Below are 20,282 nucleotides of genomic sequence, written 5' to 3' on the forward strand. Positions count from 1 at the left end.
CTTCACCGCAGCAGCAGCATCAACAAGGATTGGTACCAACAATTATTATGGGCAACAAAGTTCCTCAGCATATGGTAATGAATGGCCCACACATGACTCAAGTGTCACCATATGGTACAATGGGTACTATGGCTGCTGCTGGACAGATGGCACAAGTAGCCACTGTCACAAGTCAGGTGGGAGGTGGGCAGATGCTGCAGGCAGCAACTGCTCCAGGCACAGGTGCCATTAATGTTGTTCAGATGGTTGGGAACACATTACCTAACTTACCTGTACAAGTACACAATCCACCTGCTATAGTTGTTGGGTCTGCACCTGCTCAGGGTGTAGTCATCAATCAACTTGCAGATGGTACTTTTATTTCTACGGATCCTAACACTGGTATGTCATATCCTGTTCAGTTACAGTTATCTGGTGGCCATATAGTTGGTGTATCACCTGCTGTTAGTGCTGCTGGTGGAATGGTGGGCTCACTGGCTCCAGGACCAACAGCAGGGGGCATGCCAGCTATGGTTGCTGTGCGTCCTTCTGTACCTCAGACTACGGCTGTTGTCAATGGAGCCAAAGTAGTGAACATTTCTCCTTCACCAGCAACAACGCAGCTGACAGGCAATGCAGGTGTTCATGTTCTACCTGTTACTGCAGCTACAGCAAATTACCCAGCTCCTGGAACTAGCATTAGTCCTGGCCAAGCAGTGTGTATGGGTCAAGGAACAGCACCATCTGTAGTAGTGACTTCAGAGTATGTGAATGGTCAGCCTGTGGTGATAAGTGGAAGTGGCTGCAGTAGTAATACTACAGTAGTCCAGCATAAGACTACAATAGTACAGCAACGTACTACACTTGTTGCTACTCAAAGTGGTGATGAGAGTGGTACACATTCCTCTGTATCGACACAAACACCGGGTGGCTTAGGAGAAAGTGATGTTAGCAGTTCAGACTGTGTGAGTACAGCAGCAGGAGTACCATCTTCCCCATCTCATCAGAGTGCAGAGGTCACCACGACACGTCACGATGAGGATGCTACTCCCCCTACTGACCCTCCGCCTTCACTTCCACCACACTCCCCGGACAAGAATAAGCGTATCATCCCAGAGGAGCCACACAGTGCATCCACTTCAGGTAATATTAGTGCCAAAATGCTTCTGATTTGTCTGACGTAGTGCCAGTGATGAGCCAGAGCCAGTGTGGGGCCAGTGCCACTTATCGCGGTGCCGCTGTGTTCCAGAGGAGGCGGTGACGTGCGGCCGCGGAGTGGTGTGGGGGCCGCATAGGGGCCACCACTACTGGCCGGCTCAGGTGCTTAACCAGGTAACTACACCACATAGATCAAACTCACACCAAATTTTTCTTCACAATCTTGTTCCACCTACTGAGTATACAATTTTTCAGCACTTTATGTATCACAGCCAATTTAACACTACCTAACATTATCTTCCGTACCTATTTTATGAAAGGTGTGTCTTTCCCTTCTTTTCACTGTTGAAGTACATCCTAATGGACTTACTTGCCTAAAGGTTAAATATACTTCTGTGTAACATTCGACCATCAGGCATTCAGGTATGGGGTTTTCAGTTTTCACTGTTTTAATATTGCATGTTAAGCATTCTTGACATGGACTCTTACAGTACAGCCTCTCCTCACTTAATGATGGAGTTCCGTTCCTGAGACCACATGGTTAAATGAATTCGTCACTAAGTGAGGAGCATACTCTAATGGTAGTGGGTTTGTGTCAACCAACTTTGATATTTATTTATTTATTTATTATTAATTTGGACATGATACATAGATGTACAAAGAAATACAGTGGTTAAGTGTAACATGCCAAAAGCCCCTTGTATGCAGAGCATTATGGGCAGGCTTAAAATTAACTTAAGATTAACTAAGCAATGATATATTCAGTGGTAAAAATTATAGTAAACAAATAACAATTAAGCACAAATGAGTATTTCAAAGATAGGTCATATGGTCATTTACTGTGTTGCTGTGCTCTTTTAATGTCACCTTTGCACCATTTATAACATTTCTGGTATATTTTTAAATGTTTATACAGTAGTGTACTGTATATACATGTACAAGCACATATATACACACCCCTCTGGGTTTTCTTCTATTTTCTTTCTGGTTCTTATTCTTGTTTATTTCCTCTTATCTCCATGGGGAAGTGGAACAGAATTCTTCCTCCGTAAGCCATGCGTGTTGTAAGAGGCGACTAAAATTGAAATAAACAGAATAGAGGAAATCAGCTTTAATATACATTAATTAGGCATAAATACTGGTCTGAGAGCCCGTCGTAAGCCCAAGGCGTCAGTAAACGAGTACGTCACTAAGTGAGGAGTGGCTGTATTTGCAAAAAAAAAAAAAAAAAAAAAAAAAAAACAGAATAGTTGTCTGATATTTGTTATCACAACTTTAATTATTTATTTAATAAAAGTATTTTTACTATTGGGGAATTGAGTGTGGCATTGCAAGCTTTTCTTTTTAATTTTATATATGCCATATGACGAATATCATTTTTGTTTGAAGCACATTTGTGTACCCAGCCCACTGAAGCAATTTTTTTTTTACTCTTATGAATAATCAGTAAATAGCACATTCAAATGTTATACTCTGCAAGTGTTATTATTTATATTATTTTCACAAGAAAGTGCTAAACCTGAATGGGTCATGCTCTGCAATTATCATTGGATGTGCATATATTACCCAAACCTCTCTGGAGGGACAACTGTATATGTATGAACAGGAATGGGCATTTGTGTACTAAGGAGACATTTCTAATATATTATAGATGACTGTACCATAAATCAGTGCATGATACCAATGACAATAGTGATACTATACATTAAATAATCAATAGTTGTGTTTGATTACTAAGTTAGCAGGGTTGACTAGAGAAGCAGAGTGAATGACTAACTTTAGAATATTATATGGTACAGGTCGGTCATCACTAATCCGATTCCATCAGTAATCCGGCACTAATTTCAGCTAGCATAATTTCAAATTTCCAGGGTCGGTGCACCAACCTGCCACTACTCTTTGGTGGTGCTACATGCTGCATAAGCCATTCCAGTTTGTTTTTCTCCATTTGTTGTTATAACCTGCTCACTTTTAGCCCTAGCCATGGGTCCAATGAATAAAGGAAATGCTTCTCGATGTGCAAAACACAAACACCGTACATTATCCATAAAAGATAGGGTGGCTTTGAAGCCACTGTCGGTCCCATAGTATGACGCCATGAGCTCAGCACACTCAGATAAGCTGTGGCCAGTAAATTTGGGCCTGCATATGAAAGAATAGGTCTGTGAGGTAAGTGTGTACTATATAAAAACCTGCAGCATGCAGTGCATGAGAAAAAACTGCGACCTCGTTTTGAGTGTAAAACAACTTTGCGGTGTATTTTCATATGATTTTTATGGTTATATTCTCGTTTTTTGGCTTCATTTGATAGAATGGAAGATATATTACAGAAATAGAGATGATTTTGATTGATTTCAAGACGGAAAGTACCTTCAAATTTTGCTCAAATTAGTGGAAATGTTTGATTTTTGCTAATGTTCAGGAGTAAACAGATGACATCACTGTCCAGTATGTGTTCAATTGGCAGGTCTGATACACAGTCATGAATGGGTTGACGTTATTTATACAGTTATTACAATAATGCACTAGTCTGCATAACAGTAAATCTTCTATTTTTTGTGTGAATAAAAAATTCAAAATGGAAAGCAGGTGGTCCTGGAGACATGACTAATGAACAGAGAAAATGTTATTTTAGTGCCAGAAATGTCTGCATTGTTTATTCTGGACCCTGTTTTGAAATTGGCATTTCATGAAATTTGTGTGAAATTTGCCAAATTACTGATTTATGATCACTTTATTGGGTAGTTGAAATAGGTAAATGGGCAGTTTCTTGTACTCAGTCAACAGAATAGAAGGAATACTAGCAAAATAGCCGAGTTTGGTTGATTGGAACAGTGGAATGGGCTAAAAATAGTGTGTAAAATGGGTGAAACCGCCGATGCATAAATATTGCCATTGGGTTAAGTGTATTCTAACCACTTTGTAATCTGGCCAAATCACTAATCTGGCACCATACAGGTCCTGATGATGTTGGATTAGTGATAGTCAACCTGTATTATGTTTGAGATGCAAGTTTTGTGCAGCAGTACCAAAAATGATTTGCACACAACTGTAATAATAGGTCATTAAATTTTGTGTGAAACTTTTAGTCTTTGAGAAGTTTCTGCATACCATAGTTCATTATTAGAACAGTATCTTTTGTGTTATTTTTAATCACTTAATTAAAATATGTACTACCTTTTCTACCAGTCATGTTTACTCAAGAATAAATCTTACATGCAGGTTAATTTTAGCATTCTCTTTCACTGAAGTACCATTTCACATTTGAAAATGTGTTTGTTTTTTAATTGATACACAATAACAGGAACACTGTGTATGTTCACAGTACAATGTTTATGTAAATTTCAGAGATAATTTTTCTTGTCTCTGCCTTGCATTGCTTCTTCAATCTTGATAAAATGCCTGCATTTGTTACAAGAAATTAGTACACCAAACACCTAATATGAAACTGTTTATTCACACTTATCTTCTTTCAACAAACCAGCCATATTCCACTGAAGCAGGGTGGCCTAAAAGAGATAAACAAAAGTTTCTCTTTTTAACTTTAGTAAAGTATACAGGAAAAAGGGTTACTAGCCCTTTGCTCCCGGCATTTTAGTCGCCTTTTATGTACACGAGTTTATGAACATGTGATCAGATATGATAGTCATATAATGGGTGTGTTGGCGTTGCCTTTAATCTGGCACACACTGTATCAGTTTATCAGTGAACCTGAAATTATTGGTAGTCTAATGTTTTTGCAGATTTATTATCCTTAGGAGTCCCTGATACAGGATCTGATGAAGGTCATCAAATAGCAACACTGAACATTGTGCAGAATTCACAGAAATCCAGATGACTGCCACAAAGATGGGTATATACATGTCTGTCTTTATGGCCATCTCTTCGCTTCTAATGTGAATTTTTTCAGATGGTCCAAATATTTTCCCATCCAAGGATTTAATTTTTAACCATTACAAATTCATCAGGATTTTTAAGTTGCAATCAGAAAAATAAAACTGTTGTATTTGCAGTGCATATGCATTCAAACTGGATAATTTACATATTAAAAAATGTTGCAAATTTTTCAAAATTGTTAATGAATTTGTAATTTGTTTTCAAAACAAATAGAGATCATATAAAATTATAAAAATTAATTGACTGTAAAACTAGTTGAAATAGAAATACACTAGGTCTCTCAGTTTTGAATAATGCATTTTTGAAACTTGTTTGCAAGTCAGTTATTTAAAACTCAAACCAGTTTTCCCATAGACATTTATGTTATACTGTAATTGGGGGCTCTGGTGGCCTGGTGGTTAACGCTCTCGCTTCACATGGTGAGGGCCTGGGTTCGATTCCCAGCCAGAGTAGAAACATTGGACGTGTTTCTTTCAACCTGTTGTCTATGTTCCCCATCAGTAAAATGGGTACCTGGGTGTTAGTCGACTGGTGTGGGTTGCATCCTGGGACACTGACCTAAGGAGGCCTGGTCACAGACCGGGCCGCGGGGGCGTTGACCCCCGGAACTCTCTCCAGGTAAACTCCAGGTATGATCCTGAGCCATAATATTCAGTGTCTAATATAATTTTATTTTTATTAAGAATATTTACACTATTTTACATTCAGTACTGTTCCTGTTTGATGCAAATATAAATAAGTTTTTTTTCAACAAACCAGCCGTATCCCACCGAGCCACGGTGGCCCAAAAGGAAAAACAAAAGCTTTGTTTAAATAAAAAATTTTAACATTGGCTGTCTCCCACCAAGAGAGAAGGGGTTACTAGCCCCTTGCTCCCAGCGTTTTAGCCACCTCTTATCTGTCCACCTCCAGGAGAAAGCAGAGAAGAATTTTTTTCTCTGTAATCATGCATATTTTAAGAGGCGACTAAAATGCTGGTAGCAAGGGACTAGTATCCCCTACTTTTATGTGAATTACTGAATGTAATAAAAAGAAAAGCTTTACCTGCCTCGGTGGGAGACGGCCGGTGTTAAAAAATTTGATTTAAACATAGCTTGCTAATATTTGTATGAAACATGAACAATACTGAATGTAAAATATTGTGTAAACATTCTTAATAAAAGTTAAATTAATTTACACACTGAATATTATGGCTTGATAACATATTCACACAGTCAGAGTTTTGTTTTCCCATCATGCATTGTGTGAGGAAGGATTTTTTTTTTTTATACTGTACACACACTGCACACAGACCCATGCTCTTATAATCTAGGGCATAATTTACCACTCACAGCTTATCTGAGTGACCTGATGGCCACTGAAAGGGTTAAAACTGGCATTTACATTTTTTTCTTGCTGACACTTCATATATTATAGTCTTTTGTTATTGTAATACAGGAGAACCCCTATATCCACTGATTTGGTATCCGTGGTTTCAGTTATCCATGGTTTACCGTGGTCCAGAAAAACTAATTTTGCATAATAATGGCCTCAAAGCTCAAAAGTATAAAAGCTGACAATTCTTTAGAGCCTAAGAGAAGCTGTGAAGTGTTTCTCATCAGTGAAAAAGTGATAATTCTCCACTTACTGTGCATAATTTATCAATTTTTATAATAGGACTTATATACAGGGTTTGCTATTGTCCATGGCAGGCCCTTGGAACGTATGCCCCACGGATACAGGGGTCCTACTGCATATTGTTAACTGTGCATTTTGGTAACATATTGTAACATACAAATATATTGTTACCTGTGCATTTTGGTAACATATTGTAACATACAAATATATTGTTACCTGTGCATTTTAGTAACATTGTAACATATAGGGCCATAAGGATTTCCTAGTTTATAACCTATTTGTCTATCTGGTCTGAAGATTTAAATTTATGATTTTTTTTTTTTCAACAAACCGGCCATATCCCACCAAAGTAGGGTGGCCTAAAAAGAAAAACAAAAGTTCTCTTTTTAACTTTAGTAATATATACAGGAAAAAGGGTTACTAGCCCCTTGCTCCTGGCATTTTAGTCACCTCTTACAAAATGCATGGCTTACAGAGGAAGAATTCTATTCCACTTTCCCATCGAGATAAGCGGAAATAAACAAGAACAAGAGCTAGTAAGAAAATAGAAGAAAACCCAGAGGGGCATGTGTAGTGTGACCTAAGTGTAAGTAGAAGTAGCAAGACGTACCTGAAATCTTACATGTTTATGAGACAGAAAAAAAGACACAAGCAATCCTAACATCATGTAAAACAATTACAGTGGACCCCCGGTATTGTGATTAATGCATTACGGAGAGTGACTAAACACGAATCTGACGATTTCTGAATTAATTTTTCCCATAAGAAATAACGTAAATCCAATTAATCCATTCCAGACACCCAAAAGTATTAACAAAAATTATTTTTTTTATAGATTAAATATAGATCTACATACAGAAAAGAATGAGAAATCAAGTATAAAACAATAGTATCACACTTACCTTTATTGAAGATTCTTGATGGTATATGGAAGATGGGAGGAGGGGAGAGGGTTAGGGTGATGTTCCCCCACAAATGTTTGCACTTCACTCCACTTTGCACAAATGTCCTTAAACTTTCAAGAAGGCACCTTCTTCCCTCTCTCTTTCTCCTCTGAAGCAATTTCCTCAGCTGGTGAACATTAAAAAGCAGGAACACTGCAGCAGGCCTGTTGGCCCATACTAGGCAGGTCCTTCACAAACCATCCCACTAACAGAATCGTATTTGCCCAACCCAATTTTCAATGCTTCCCAAGCAATAAGCTTTGATAATTCTATTCACTCATGCGCAAGTCTCACTCAGACCAAATTGGGTGTGTGGGGAAGTACCCTGGCTGGTGTGTGGGGAAGTACCCTGGCTGGTGTGTGGGGAAGTACCCTGGCTGGTGTGTGGGGAAGTACCCTGGCTGGTGTGTGGGGAAGTACCCTGGCTGGTGTGTGGGGAAGTGCCTTGTCTGGTGTGTGTGGAAGTACCCTGGTTGGTGTGCTCTTTCTTGAATTCTATTGTGTTTATCGCCTTCTTCCCCAAAGGGCTGGCACTAGGAGCTTTCTTTTGGCCCATGGTGGCTTATTTAGCAGTTGCAAGCACTAAAACGAATGGAATATTACAAAATCTATCGTATGAACGTGAGATCGTGCTCACTGACTGATAAACAATGACACACTGACTGTAAATGGTGTGTTGGGCCGCTCAGATGCGTTTGGGATGACTGACTATTACCAAGCTAAATGACTTTCACCAAGCCAATATTTTGATGAAAAAACATTACTATTTCCAAATAGTATTACAAAATCCAATGACTACGAAATCCGAGGGTCCACTGTACTGGCTTCTGTTTCACACTTACTTGGCAGGTTGGTAGTACCTCCCCAGGTGGTTGCTGTCTACCATCCTACTACAAATTATAAATGGAGAATACTCCAGCAGCCACATCCATTGCAACTCCTCCTGATGAACTTGCAGTGGTCAAAAATTAATTCCTTGGATGGCAAAACAGATTTCACTGCTTGAAACATATAAAAATTCATATTAGAAGCAAAGTTTTGTCCAGAAAGATACAAAGTATACCCATTTTTATGGCAACCATTTTGGATTTCTGTGAATAATGGGATAATGGTAAATTATTATATGGTGGCATTCACTGGAACTCGTATCTTGGACCTCCCTAGGTTTAGAAATCTTCAAAAAAAAAAAAATAAAATAAAATTCCCAACAATTTCAGGTTTACCTCCCTTGCTGCTGGACTGCAGTCAGTACTTTGATCCTCTCTCCTATTGTACAAGACATTAGAAGTTAGCATTATGATATATAATGGATAATTAAGTAGCTGAATTTTTAGTCCTCATAATACAGTACCTTTTTTTTTTTTTTACTACCTTCACTATCTCTATCCTTTAAGGCTTTATTTCTTACTATTTAGCCCTATCTTGTAGTGTACTTGGACTTCCCACAAATTTTATAAATTACATAACAAGAACATTCTACATATGCTTTCCTTTCATACTGATACTTGGTAACTTTCATATTTAAATATAAACTTGATCTGGTGATGACTATATTTACACTGTCTAGAGGTCTGTCTCTCATATATGTATTATGACTTCGTAAGTTTCATCATTAATAGTTGGTTTAATGGGAAAATTATTCAATGGTATTATCACATTATTCATGCAAGATTCCTGCCTATACCTTACATGGAGTTAAAATGCAAATATGAAAAATTGGGCACAAACCTGTGAATGTGTGGTGAGTTGCACTCTCTAAACACTAAGCAGGACTCTTGGTGGTGGTGCAGTGTGCTACTGGGACTCCTGCTGCTTGTATACTACTACTGCTTATTACCTTTATTCATATTAAAGCTACAGTAACAGTTGTCATTATACTTGCAAAATACTCTTAGTCACATACAGTGCATTTTTATTTGTAAATCAGTTTAACATTAATATTATTAAATTTGTATTTAACTCTTAAAATTTATGTACAGTTTATAGAATATTACTGAATTATAATGCTAGTCTGACAAATGAACAAATTGTACATCATCAATGGTAAATTTGAATGAATTAATCTTTCACTCTAACTCTTGTTTACAAACTCGCTCCTTCACTGGCCATATTTATTTTGTATCTTACCCCTCTCTATGCTTCACTATTCCTATCATCATCCTTTTCCCCTCCATATCCTTTATACCACCTCCCTTGATGCTGCTGAAGGGTTCTTTATCTAGAGAACTGGAGTTATCCTTCCCTTGGAATCAAACTTAACCTCCCACTTCCTAGGTATTATATAACCCTTCTAGGTTGAGCTCTTCTCAATGCTTATAATAATATATCCTCTGTCCCTTGTTTCACCTTATGACTATCCACTTTTTCATTTCCCCTTCAATCATTTTTTCGTCATCCATTCGCTCCTCCTTTTCTTCCCTCTTCAATAATAGTAAAATGATAAAAGTTGGAAAATTATCATTTAATACTGTACAGGTATAGTCACTTAGCAAATGCATATACCAAGGGTAAGAAAAATATATCTTGTGGGCCACATCTGGTCCATTAAGGAATTTTATCCAGCTTATCACTGTCTAGCAATTTAAAAAAAAATTAATGTACTGTATCTCCAACTTCAGAAAGAATTCACTTCAGTTTGGTTTTGTAGTAACGAGGAAGGACTTTTGGGAAGTCACAGCAGAAGATCTGGCAACTCTTGATGCATTTAATGTAACCTTTTAGATTAGATGTGTATTTTAGCTTGATTTCCCACAGATGAATGATGTGAATTGGCTCTCTGATTTTTGCATTGGTCATTATCATGGACCACATGAGCTATCATTTCAAAACTGCAAGGAAAAGAATTCTATTCACATGAGGTATACTGTATTACAATGTCCTGACATTTATAACAAAATTCCTTCATTTATATCAGGTAAAAATAAGCAGCTCACTTTCAGCTACACTGTTTATAAGGGAAAACCTTAAAAAATAGTCTGTTACTACTTGACTTGCATTCCGAATATACATAGCAATTTCAAGATTTCAAAATGTTGAACATATGTTTAGAATTGCCACTCCCATCTCAGTTGATGTTGATAAAGCCCCAGTTGACCTTCAACTTAGGCATATCGACCTGCAATATGATCCATTGCTTTTGGGACAATTTAAGCCACTGATGCTTCTCAGTTTGTGAGCATTTCCAAAATTAAAAGCTCATGCTCGAAGGATGTTTGAAATATTTGGGCCAACATACATATGTATACCTGGAGAGTGTTCCAAGGGTCAATGCTCCTATGGCCCAGTCCATGATCAGGCTTTGAGAGCAGCCATTTTCATGACCAGGCCTTGTGAGCAGACATCTTCATGACCAGGCCTTGTGAGCAGACATCTTCATGACCAGGCCTTGTGAGCAGACATCTTCATGACCAGGCCTTGTGAGCAGACATCTTCATGACCAGGCCTTGTGAGCAGACATTTTCTCTGATAGAACTGAATAATTGAAAACTTAGAACTGCAATGACTGATGACCACCTTGCAGCAATAGTCAGTATTGCAACAATGGAGATAACATGCATTAGAGCTGTCATTCTTTCCTTTCTAGTCTTATCACAAGCAGGTTGTCTCTGCACTGGTGGGTCTCTACACCAATGAGTCTCTGCACTGGTGGGTCTCAACCGGTGAGTCTCTGCACCGGTGAGTCTCTGCACTGGTGGGTCTCAACCGGTGGGTCTCTGCACCGGTGAGTCTCTGCACCAATGAGTCTCTGCACTGGTGGGTCTCAACCGGTGGGTCTCTGCACCGGTGAGTCTCTGCACTGGTGGGTCTCAACCAGTGGGTCTCTGCACCGGTGGGTCTCTACACCAATGAGTCTCTGCACTGGTGGGTCTCAACCGGTGAGTCTCTGCACCGGTGAGTCTCTGCACTGGTGGGTCTCAACCGGTGGGTCTCTGCACCGGTGAGTCTCTGCACTGGTGGGTGCAGATGGTCCAGTAGTCACTTCACAACTTGAGAATTTGATGATGTGAAATTATCATTTCTTGGAGGGGAGTGATGGCTATATGATCTGTATTGTGCCAGTAAAGCCTGAGAGGTGTAGATCTTCCTGTAAAATTTGCCCTGGGCAATAATGAGGCCTTCATATGCCTGTGTTTAAGCACAAGTGAAGGTTTGGAAGAGTTTATTTTTTAAGTGGTGGCCTGACTTGTATTGTGGTGCTCTCACATGTTTGAAGATGCCCAATTGGTCTCCAGTATATCTTATATCTTAGTCAGTAAGTTGTTTCACCTTATATTGGACATTTATTTGTATGCATTTCTGTTCATCTTCTTCCTCATCCTCCCTTTCTTTGAGCTCTTCACTTTTGGTGCTTATCAAAATTTCCATACATTGTTACCACTACAGCCCAGTCCTGTACCAGGTTTCCTGATTGATGGCCTGATCATTTAGGTTATTGGTACTAGTAGTATGCAGTCCAGTGCAAGCATCACAGCTTAGATGGGAGAACTCTTGCTACTCATTGTGAATTATATTCAGGATTTCCATCCAGGAAGGCAAATTGGAAGGTGAATGTAACAGTGTCATGTGGCTGGACTTCGAATAACATTGAGGTTCATAGACCACCTCTGTCCTCCAAGTTACTTAACAAATTTAATCTGGAGTTGGTAGTTACACTTAGGTTCAGGCACACAACTTGTTTCAGAAACCAATGCCTATTATGTTTGTATCAAATGATTTTTTATATGCAAACCTTTAAGTACTGTTTCTAGAAGATTATATCAAATGAAACAGGTATAGCACTTCCCATTACAATAATAATACAACATATCTGATGAAGTTTTGTGAATGCTTGACTTTTTGTTTTGTTTTTGAGATCTTTACTACCATTGTACTCACTTGGCAACGTGATACTGTATACAAGATATTAATTTGTATGCTTTTTTCAGATTTGGCAGTACCTTATACTTGTGCATTTTTTCATTATATTTTAGTTATGTCCCCATACTCTGTAATATGCTAATTTCTCAAATTAGAAATTTAGTTAATTAATTCAGAATAGACTAATTCTGGGTGAATCTTAATATGACATTGTGCATCAGCGCCATTTATTGTACAATTTGATTGTCTTTTTAGCATTATTCTTATTTAAAAATAAAAATGCCAGGGACAAAAAGGAGTATATCATCCTGTATTATATTGGTACATTTGAATCAAAATTATCATTTTGAGTGTATGTGAATTTTAAATATGAACAAGTTTTAAAGAAGGGAAAACAATTTGTTAACTAGTCACATTGTAACCTGTATTTGTCCAACAGGTTGGTGGTGAGTGTGTGGTGCAGTGGTACGGGGATCATAGGGTGGACACTGTGAAACATTCCGTCCTGTCCACATTCCCCATCGTCCCACCCAGAGTGCCCATGCGACGCAGGTAAGAATAACTACTGCACTGATCGTTCTTCTTGAGGAATGTTTATTTTGCAACATGTTCCACATTGTTCATTACTATTTATTGTCTGTCGAGTACTAGACTTCTGTCTATATGCATGTGATTGATGCTCTGTTCCTTTGTCAGAATTTCCTAGGGTGTAGAAGAAAGACTTCAACCACATCCTGTCAAAACTTGCAATTGTTTAGAACTATTCCTCAAGTGTGCCTGTTAATCCTTTCCTTTGTGCACTTGATCACATTTCTCTTCCAAAATGGTGGATATCTTCCACTTTTTCCACAATTTTTTTTTTTCAACAAGTCGGGAGAATGAGCAGCATTTAGGTCTTATCCAAGGAAGGGAAAGGTAGGTACAAATTCCTTGGATCAAGAGCCCTTTACTGGCATCAAGGAGCCTCCTTTGAAGGGATCACTCTTTATAACCTTTACTTCACTTGTCTAGGCTCTTAAAAAACTCATCATCCTTGTCATATCATGGGTGAATAAAGTGAACACTTTTTACCCTCAATATGGTAAGTAATCAGGTGAACCAGTGTGGACACCATCTCACCTCACTACACACTATTAGGAAATTTATACTCACTTCCAATTAATTTTTATTTTACCACTTAAATAATAGTCAATCTTACTAAGAATAAACTAAACATGGAGAAAGTGAATACATTATTGCCCTTAATTATAATTTATTAATACTTATTACAGTGATACACTTGGTCAGAGGGAAAGGGATCTGATATTAAGATAACTGGGGGAAATATAAGATAATTAAGATAGGACAATACAGTAAATTGAACCAAATTGAAATACGTATTCACTTACAGTATAGTCCTTAGTAGATCACTCCTAAAAGGCTTAGCCAAATTCCTAGCCACAGGTCTCAAGATCTGACACAGAGCCTCGGCTCTCTCTGACAGAGTCTGGCCACCAAGTCTTCACACACAGGCTCTAGTTCTGCAACCAACCAGAGCCTTGCTCAAAGTCCTCTTCTTAGCCACTTTCCCTGATCTTGCAAAGGCCTCCACAACCATCCCCATAACCTCTTGACTAGACAGTCCCCTAACAGAAATAGGGTATGAAGGTATTGGGGAATTAGCACTAGATACTGCAGTCACAAACAGATAGAAACCTGAATACTGGTCTTAAGGTATCACAGCTGTTCTCCCGTTTTTCACAAACATGATATCGGAGTGTGTTTCAAGATGTAATCACACCCTGTTCTTTTCTAAATATCATCATTATTACATATGCCATATCTCAACATTTTTAGTCATCTCATATTTGTCTATTTTTCTAGGTTTTGTATTCACTTAGTTTTGTTGCAGGAGTCACATCACAGCCCCCAACTCTTAACTTTCCATATTGAAGCTTGGCCCCCATAGTCTCTCATTTTCAAGGGTGCTTTCTCCATCAATCTCCTCCTTGAATAGGATCCTGACCTATAGTTTTTTGTTTTCCTGTTTTATTAGCCCAGCTTAAAAGTGCAGGTGATGCTTGACCCCACATTTGCTTGGAACATTCCAGTTGGTTCTTCTATGACCTTGCCTTGGGGCACATTTGTCTCCAGGTAGAAAAGGATATACTAGTTCTGTACTGGTGCCTCCCATATTATGCTGTAGATGTATTCCAAAACCATAGCAGTTGTACTAAGCTCAATTAGACCTAAAAAACTTAATGCCACATAAAAATCAGTACACTTTGTGAACCATACTGATTAAATAATTACAGCAAATGTATATCACATATACAGAATTACTGATAGAAACAGGACATTGCATAAACTGAAGCAAACCTACAAAAAATGAAGGGCGCCTATACAGTGCTCATGTAGATGGCATAAATGAACAATGCTTATCTTCTTGTCCTGTCTGTGGTTTCAAGCATCCTAGTTAAGTTCATTAGCATTTTGCTGTATCTGGGGATGGCACTGACCAACACCTGGGTTCTGATGCATCAGGTCCTACTGTGTCCATTTACCTCTATTTGTTATAAACACCATTGTTCTCAGTGCTTTGTTTCTGTCCCAGGTTATGTTTGGAGCATGTCTGAGGGACACCTTGCTTAGGGTCATGATTGTGGGGCCTACTTCCCTAGATTTTTTCTCTTGGGAAAGAGGGGGGGGGGAAAGGGATAGGTTATGATGCCCCTCCTTTTGCAGCTGCCCTTGCATGCATAATTCCCTTATTTAGGGAAAAAGGAGATCAAGAGAAAATGCAAGAATTATAGGGGGATAAGAATTATTATTTGAAAGGGTTAGGGTAAGACAAAAAATAGAATAGCAGAGCAGGTAGTAGTTACATTAAGAAGGTAGTGTTTACATTGAAACAGCACACAAGAAGTGAGCAGTACTGAGATAAGAGTAAGGAGTTTGTTGCATATATGGATTTAGAAAAGGCATATGATAGGGTGGATTGGGGAACCATGTCAGAAATGTATGAAACAGGATGTAGGTTACCAATAGCAGTTGAGTTTTTATGCAGAGGGTGAGGTTCAGGTTAGGGTATGTAGGAAGGAGGAAAGAGACTATTTGCTAGTGAAAGTAGGACTTAGACTGGGACATGTGATTATCACCAAAGTAGTTTAGCATATTTATGGATGGGGTTGTGAAAGAAGAAACTGCGTAGATGCTGGGAAGGGGTGTGGGATTGAAAAATATTGGATCTGATGCAAAGTGGGAGTTATCCCAGTTGCTTTTTACTGATAACCCCATTTCTTGTAGGGGATTCTGAAGACAGATTACAACAGTGGATGAATTTGAGAGGGCATGTAAAAGGAAGTTAAAAGTGAATGTAGAAAAGCACAAGGTGATGATGGTAACGAAGTCTAGGCAACGATAGATTGAATATCAGATATTTGCAAGTGGATGTGCCAGCAGATTGGTTTGAAAGCTGAAGTGAACCATAGTAACCAAGAATCTGGTTGTAAATGGAAAGTGGTTGTTAAGAAGGTACCTAGGTTTTCTTTCAGTAGTTATTTAAAATTATGTTATGCACACAGTTGTAAATTGGAAATCACCATACAGTACTTTAATAATAGTTCAGTATGCTGCAGCTGCATTTAACAATTTACTTGATGCTTCCTGTCGATGCTTCTTGTCTATGTTGCCAACCTGTCAGTCCACCAGGAAATGAGAGTGTGTATGCTGTGCTTGTCTTTCCTCCAGGAGGGAAAGAATGATATACAGTATGTAATATTTTCATTAATAATTACCAAAAGAGATATAGTTGACATGCTTTAATAAATAAAAAATATATTAACTAACTTGGAAGATTGATAGTAAAAAGTTATTTGTAATTAATATAAAGAATACAGTTGTCCTTGTACATATATTAATGAAAATTCTCAAAGAAATTTAAATATTGTGTGGTGAAGCACTGATCATTGATTGATTAACTGTTGTATAAGGTATCTAAACATGATTATTTCAATTCATATTTTTATTTTCAGTGTGAGAGGGAGAAATGCTTTGGACAAAGCCATAGCTGAAGCTGTTAAGGATAATACCACTCATTGTCAAACTTATCAAGCCCCACAGCTTAGGAGAAGCAAAACATACGTAGACTCCCCAACCACCCTGAACATCGTTGTGGATGGACCAATCATTGGACTGGGTAGTGGACCAAAACACAGATCTGTAAACAAACAAGCAAAGTCAGCCTTAAAGGGCCAGCACATGAACATAGCCTCTGTGAAGCAAGCCACATCAGGAGAAAGTAGGAAGAGATTGACGAGTAAAGTAAAAGGTTTGACCCTAACTACAGCATTACTTGTTCGTGAATCTTCCCTACCTCCCCAAGACCTTTATCCTGCCCCATGTGCTGCTGCTGTGGCACCATCAAGAAACAGATCAAGAAGGGTCAGGTGACATCACCACTGATCACTCTGTAAGTTAACATCTTTATTAAACTGAATTTAATTCCTTGGAAGAATGTGCAAATGCATTATTGATCATTGCAGATCATAAAAAATAATTCTTGAGTTTAAAGATTGAACAGTGTATGCGAGGTTCTAAATTACTATTTTTAGTATCAGGCTCATTAGTATTTTTTATAAAATAATTTAGTTTTAATTACAGTGGTACCTCGGGATACAAACTTAATTCGTTCCAGAAGACTGTTCGAGTGTCAATACCGAACGAATTGGTTCCCATAAGGAATAATGTAAATTAGATTAATCCGTTTCAGACCCCCCAAAAAAACACTTACAAAAGCACTTACATAATTGTTTGAGTGTTGAGCTGTTCGTATACCGAGGTACCACTGTACATCTAAAATTATGGTTTTAATTAATCACATCACAGGCTTCACAATACATACATATAATGCTGACTTGATAATGACCCTAGTAAAAGTCTTTACGTTCTGCTAAATTACCTTTCTTTAATAAATATCTCTAAGCTCTTAAGCTTAATGAATAACAGAGTTACTCACATTATACACTGTTATCGTCAGTAACCTTACTATATCTAGTAAATTAATTTTTAACTAAAAATAAAGTGAATAAATGAAAGTATGCTCTTTTATGAAAATTCAGTTTTCTAAATTTTTGTAGAGCAAATACATATCAATGTTTAGAGTAATTCATGTAACAGACTGATAATCATTTGTCTAATTGATATTGTGACTATTATAACTTGTTTAATTTGCTGCACTGTAACTGCTAGTCCTGAAGAACCTGTGATTGCTTCATCATTATAATCTTAATGTGGCATGACCCTTCTTATTCCAGAAATGTATGAGGCGTGTATGTATATAAAATATATATTATATCTATACAGTATATATAAAATGTATATATAATGCAGAACAAGACACATGGGGATGGATTTTTTGCACCTTCATGCATCATCAGGAGTTACGCAGTGTTGCCAGACAGCAACAGGAGGGAAAATTCTCTGAGGAATTGTAGACGGCATAAATGGCATCCCATGACACAGAGTGAGGTCCTTCACTGATCCAAACACCCACCTCCTTCCGTCCCCTCACACACTTCCATGGTAAGGGGAGATGGAGGACTTCAGAGGTTTACAGAAAGCAAGTTGCAGAATATTAAGGAAATGCAGTAGTCAGCCCAAAACTGCATCTGATTAACATCATCTAATCTATTGCCATATGGAATCATTTTACCTAAGCGGTTAATAAACCTCCAAGCTCAAGCTTTATGTACCATTGCAATATTATTCAGATTCACTAGTTGTCAACCTATACTATCATACATCAGAGAATGTTCCAGAAGTGCCAGCAGAGAAAGGACTCTACACAGATATCTACGTATTTACCTACTACCCACATATTTGCTTATCCTGCTCCATGACAAATGCACTGTTTCTTAACACTAGGACCACAGAGGCGATAAGTCACTCTTCCTGACTTCCCTAGGCTATCCTATGAAACTCGCGTGCAGGAGGGCCCCACTTTACATAATATGGACATTTCAGATTACAAACAGAAATTTTTTTATACGGTTCACTGATTCGCTATTAGGGCGTCTGCGCACCACTCTGTTTACATTCTCCTTGAGCTCTGCGTGTATCGATTATGTCCGGAAACTTTCCAAAATTTCAAGTGTTTTAATGTTACTGCATATTTTATATATATGCACTCTGATGATTGTACTTATGTTTACCTGTATACATTAAAATCACCAAGTGTCTAGTGTTGAAGATGCAATAATAATAATTGCTCTGGGGTGCTTTAAATGTCTTATATTACATTTTTATAAACTTTCTTTATTTCAACGTACCAGCCGTATCCCACTGAGGCGGGGTGGCCCAAAAGGAAAAACGAAAGTTTCTCCTTTTAAATTTAGTAATATATACAGGAGAAGGGATTACTAGCCTCTTGCTCTGGGCATTTTAGTCGCCTCTTATGACATGCATGGCTTACGGAGGAAGAATTCTGTTCTACTTCCCCATGGAGAATTTTTTTATAAACATTTTCATTAATTCATCTATGATATTTTTTAAAAATTATATAAGAAACACACTACATATTATATAAACTTAATACATACAACCATAGTAGAACAAATTGACATAAATATGAGATGTGGTTGAGAGGCAACTTGTAGGAGTGATGGCAAGAATTCTGTTTTCTTTAGTCCAACACCAGAGAAGCTGTATACAGTATATTACTGGGAGGGGGTAACTGTAGAAAAATATTCCTTTCGTATTCCTTCACTCATAGTGTCTTTCGCTCTAAAAATGGTGTTGCATGAGAATGGGAGTGTTGTTATTATTTATCCTACTGCACCAATGTGAAGACAACTTGTACAAAGTGTAAGGCATTTGTATTGAGGGAAAAAAAGCTTCACAAATGCATGCATTATGCAAAATGAATGCATAGGAGCAGCATTCACCTGACCACCAACCATCTGTTCACTCTCAGTTTGTTTACATTCTCTCTGTCTCTTATTCTCTTGTTTATGATGGCATCTAAGGGTAGTTGTGATAAAAGAGGAGCCATAAGCCTCTTACTTTAAATGCCAAGTTAGTAATGATTAAGCTCAGTGAATAAGGTATGTTGATAGCAATAAGCATTGGATGAGGCATTGGGTAGAATGAAAGGGGGTAAAGCAGCTGGAACAGATGGGATCATGACAGAAATGTCAAAAGCATGTGGGGATATAGTTTTGAAGGGGTTGGTACTTTTGTTCAATAAATGTGTGAAAGAGGGGAGGGTACATAGGGACTGGCAGAGAATGAAAGGAAAGAGGGACAAAAAGAGTGTAAAGATTATAGGGAAAGAATCCTACTGAGTATACCTGGTAAAGTGTATGGTAGGGTTATGACAGAGCAGGATTGCAGATGAACAAGGCTTTAGAATGGGTAGGGGATATGTGGGCCAAGTGTTTACATTGAAAACACATAAACGAACAGTATTTAGAAAAAGGTAGGGAAGTTATTGTTGCTTTTGTGGATTTAGAAAAGGCTTATGATCGGGTGGTTAGGGGTGCAATGTGGCAGATGTTGCAGGTGTATGGAATAGGTGGTAAGCTACTAAATACTGTAAAGAGTTTTTATGAAGATAGTGAGGCTCAGCTTAGGATGTGTAGGAGAGAGAGGGAGATTACTTTCCAGTGAAAGTAGGTCTTAGACAGGGATGTATAATGTTACTATGGTTGTTTAACATATTTATTGGTGGGATTGTAAAAAAAAAAAAGTAAATAATAGGGTGTTGGGGAGAGGGATGGGATTAAATTATGTGGATTCAGATACAAAATGGGAGTTTCTGGGAGATTCTGAAGAGAAGTTGCAAAGGTTAGT

General features: G+C 38.0%; 2 protein-coding genes across 10 annotated transcripts in view; one reads left to right on the top strand and one right to left on the bottom strand.

The window, feature by feature from the left end:
* Positions 1-20,282, top strand: part of LOC128704108 (uncharacterized) — a 474,983-nt gene that overhangs the window by 431,398 nt on the left and 23,303 nt on the right. The window contains exons 6-9 of one of the 2 annotated variants that reach the window (XM_070099111.1): positions 1-1,122; positions 1,229-1,311; positions 12,892-13,004; positions 16,466-16,902. The exon at positions 1-1,122 is cut by the window's left edge and continues 3,505 nt beyond it. In XM_070099111.1, the coding sequence (XP_069955212.1) occupies positions 1-1,122; positions 1,229-1,311; positions 12,892-13,004; positions 16,466-16,883 (1,736 nt within the window). In that variant the 3' untranslated portion in view covers positions 16,884-16,902. Of the gene's footprint in view, positions 1,123-1,228; positions 1,312-12,891; positions 13,005-16,465; positions 16,903-20,282 lie in introns of those variants that run through there. The other variant, XR_011393856.1, reaches the window with a different exon arrangement.
* The window catches only part of LOC128704107 (zinc finger protein 99-like), a 137,185-nt gene continuing 133,412 nt past the window's right edge, over positions 16,510-20,282 (bottom strand). For all 8 annotated transcript variants that reach the window (XR_011393863.1, XR_011393861.1, XR_011393857.1 and 5 more), the window contains exon 4: positions 16,510-16,650. The gene's annotated coding sequence lies outside the window, so the exon portion shown is untranslated. The remainder of the gene's footprint in view (positions 16,651-20,282) is intronic.

The sequence above is a fragment of the Cherax quadricarinatus genome, chromosome 66 (genome assembly GCF_038502225.1).
Source record: "Cherax quadricarinatus isolate ZL_2023a chromosome 66, ASM3850222v1, whole genome shotgun sequence".
NCBI classification, from domain to species: Eukaryota; Metazoa; Arthropoda; class Malacostraca; order Decapoda; family Parastacidae; genus Cherax; species Cherax quadricarinatus.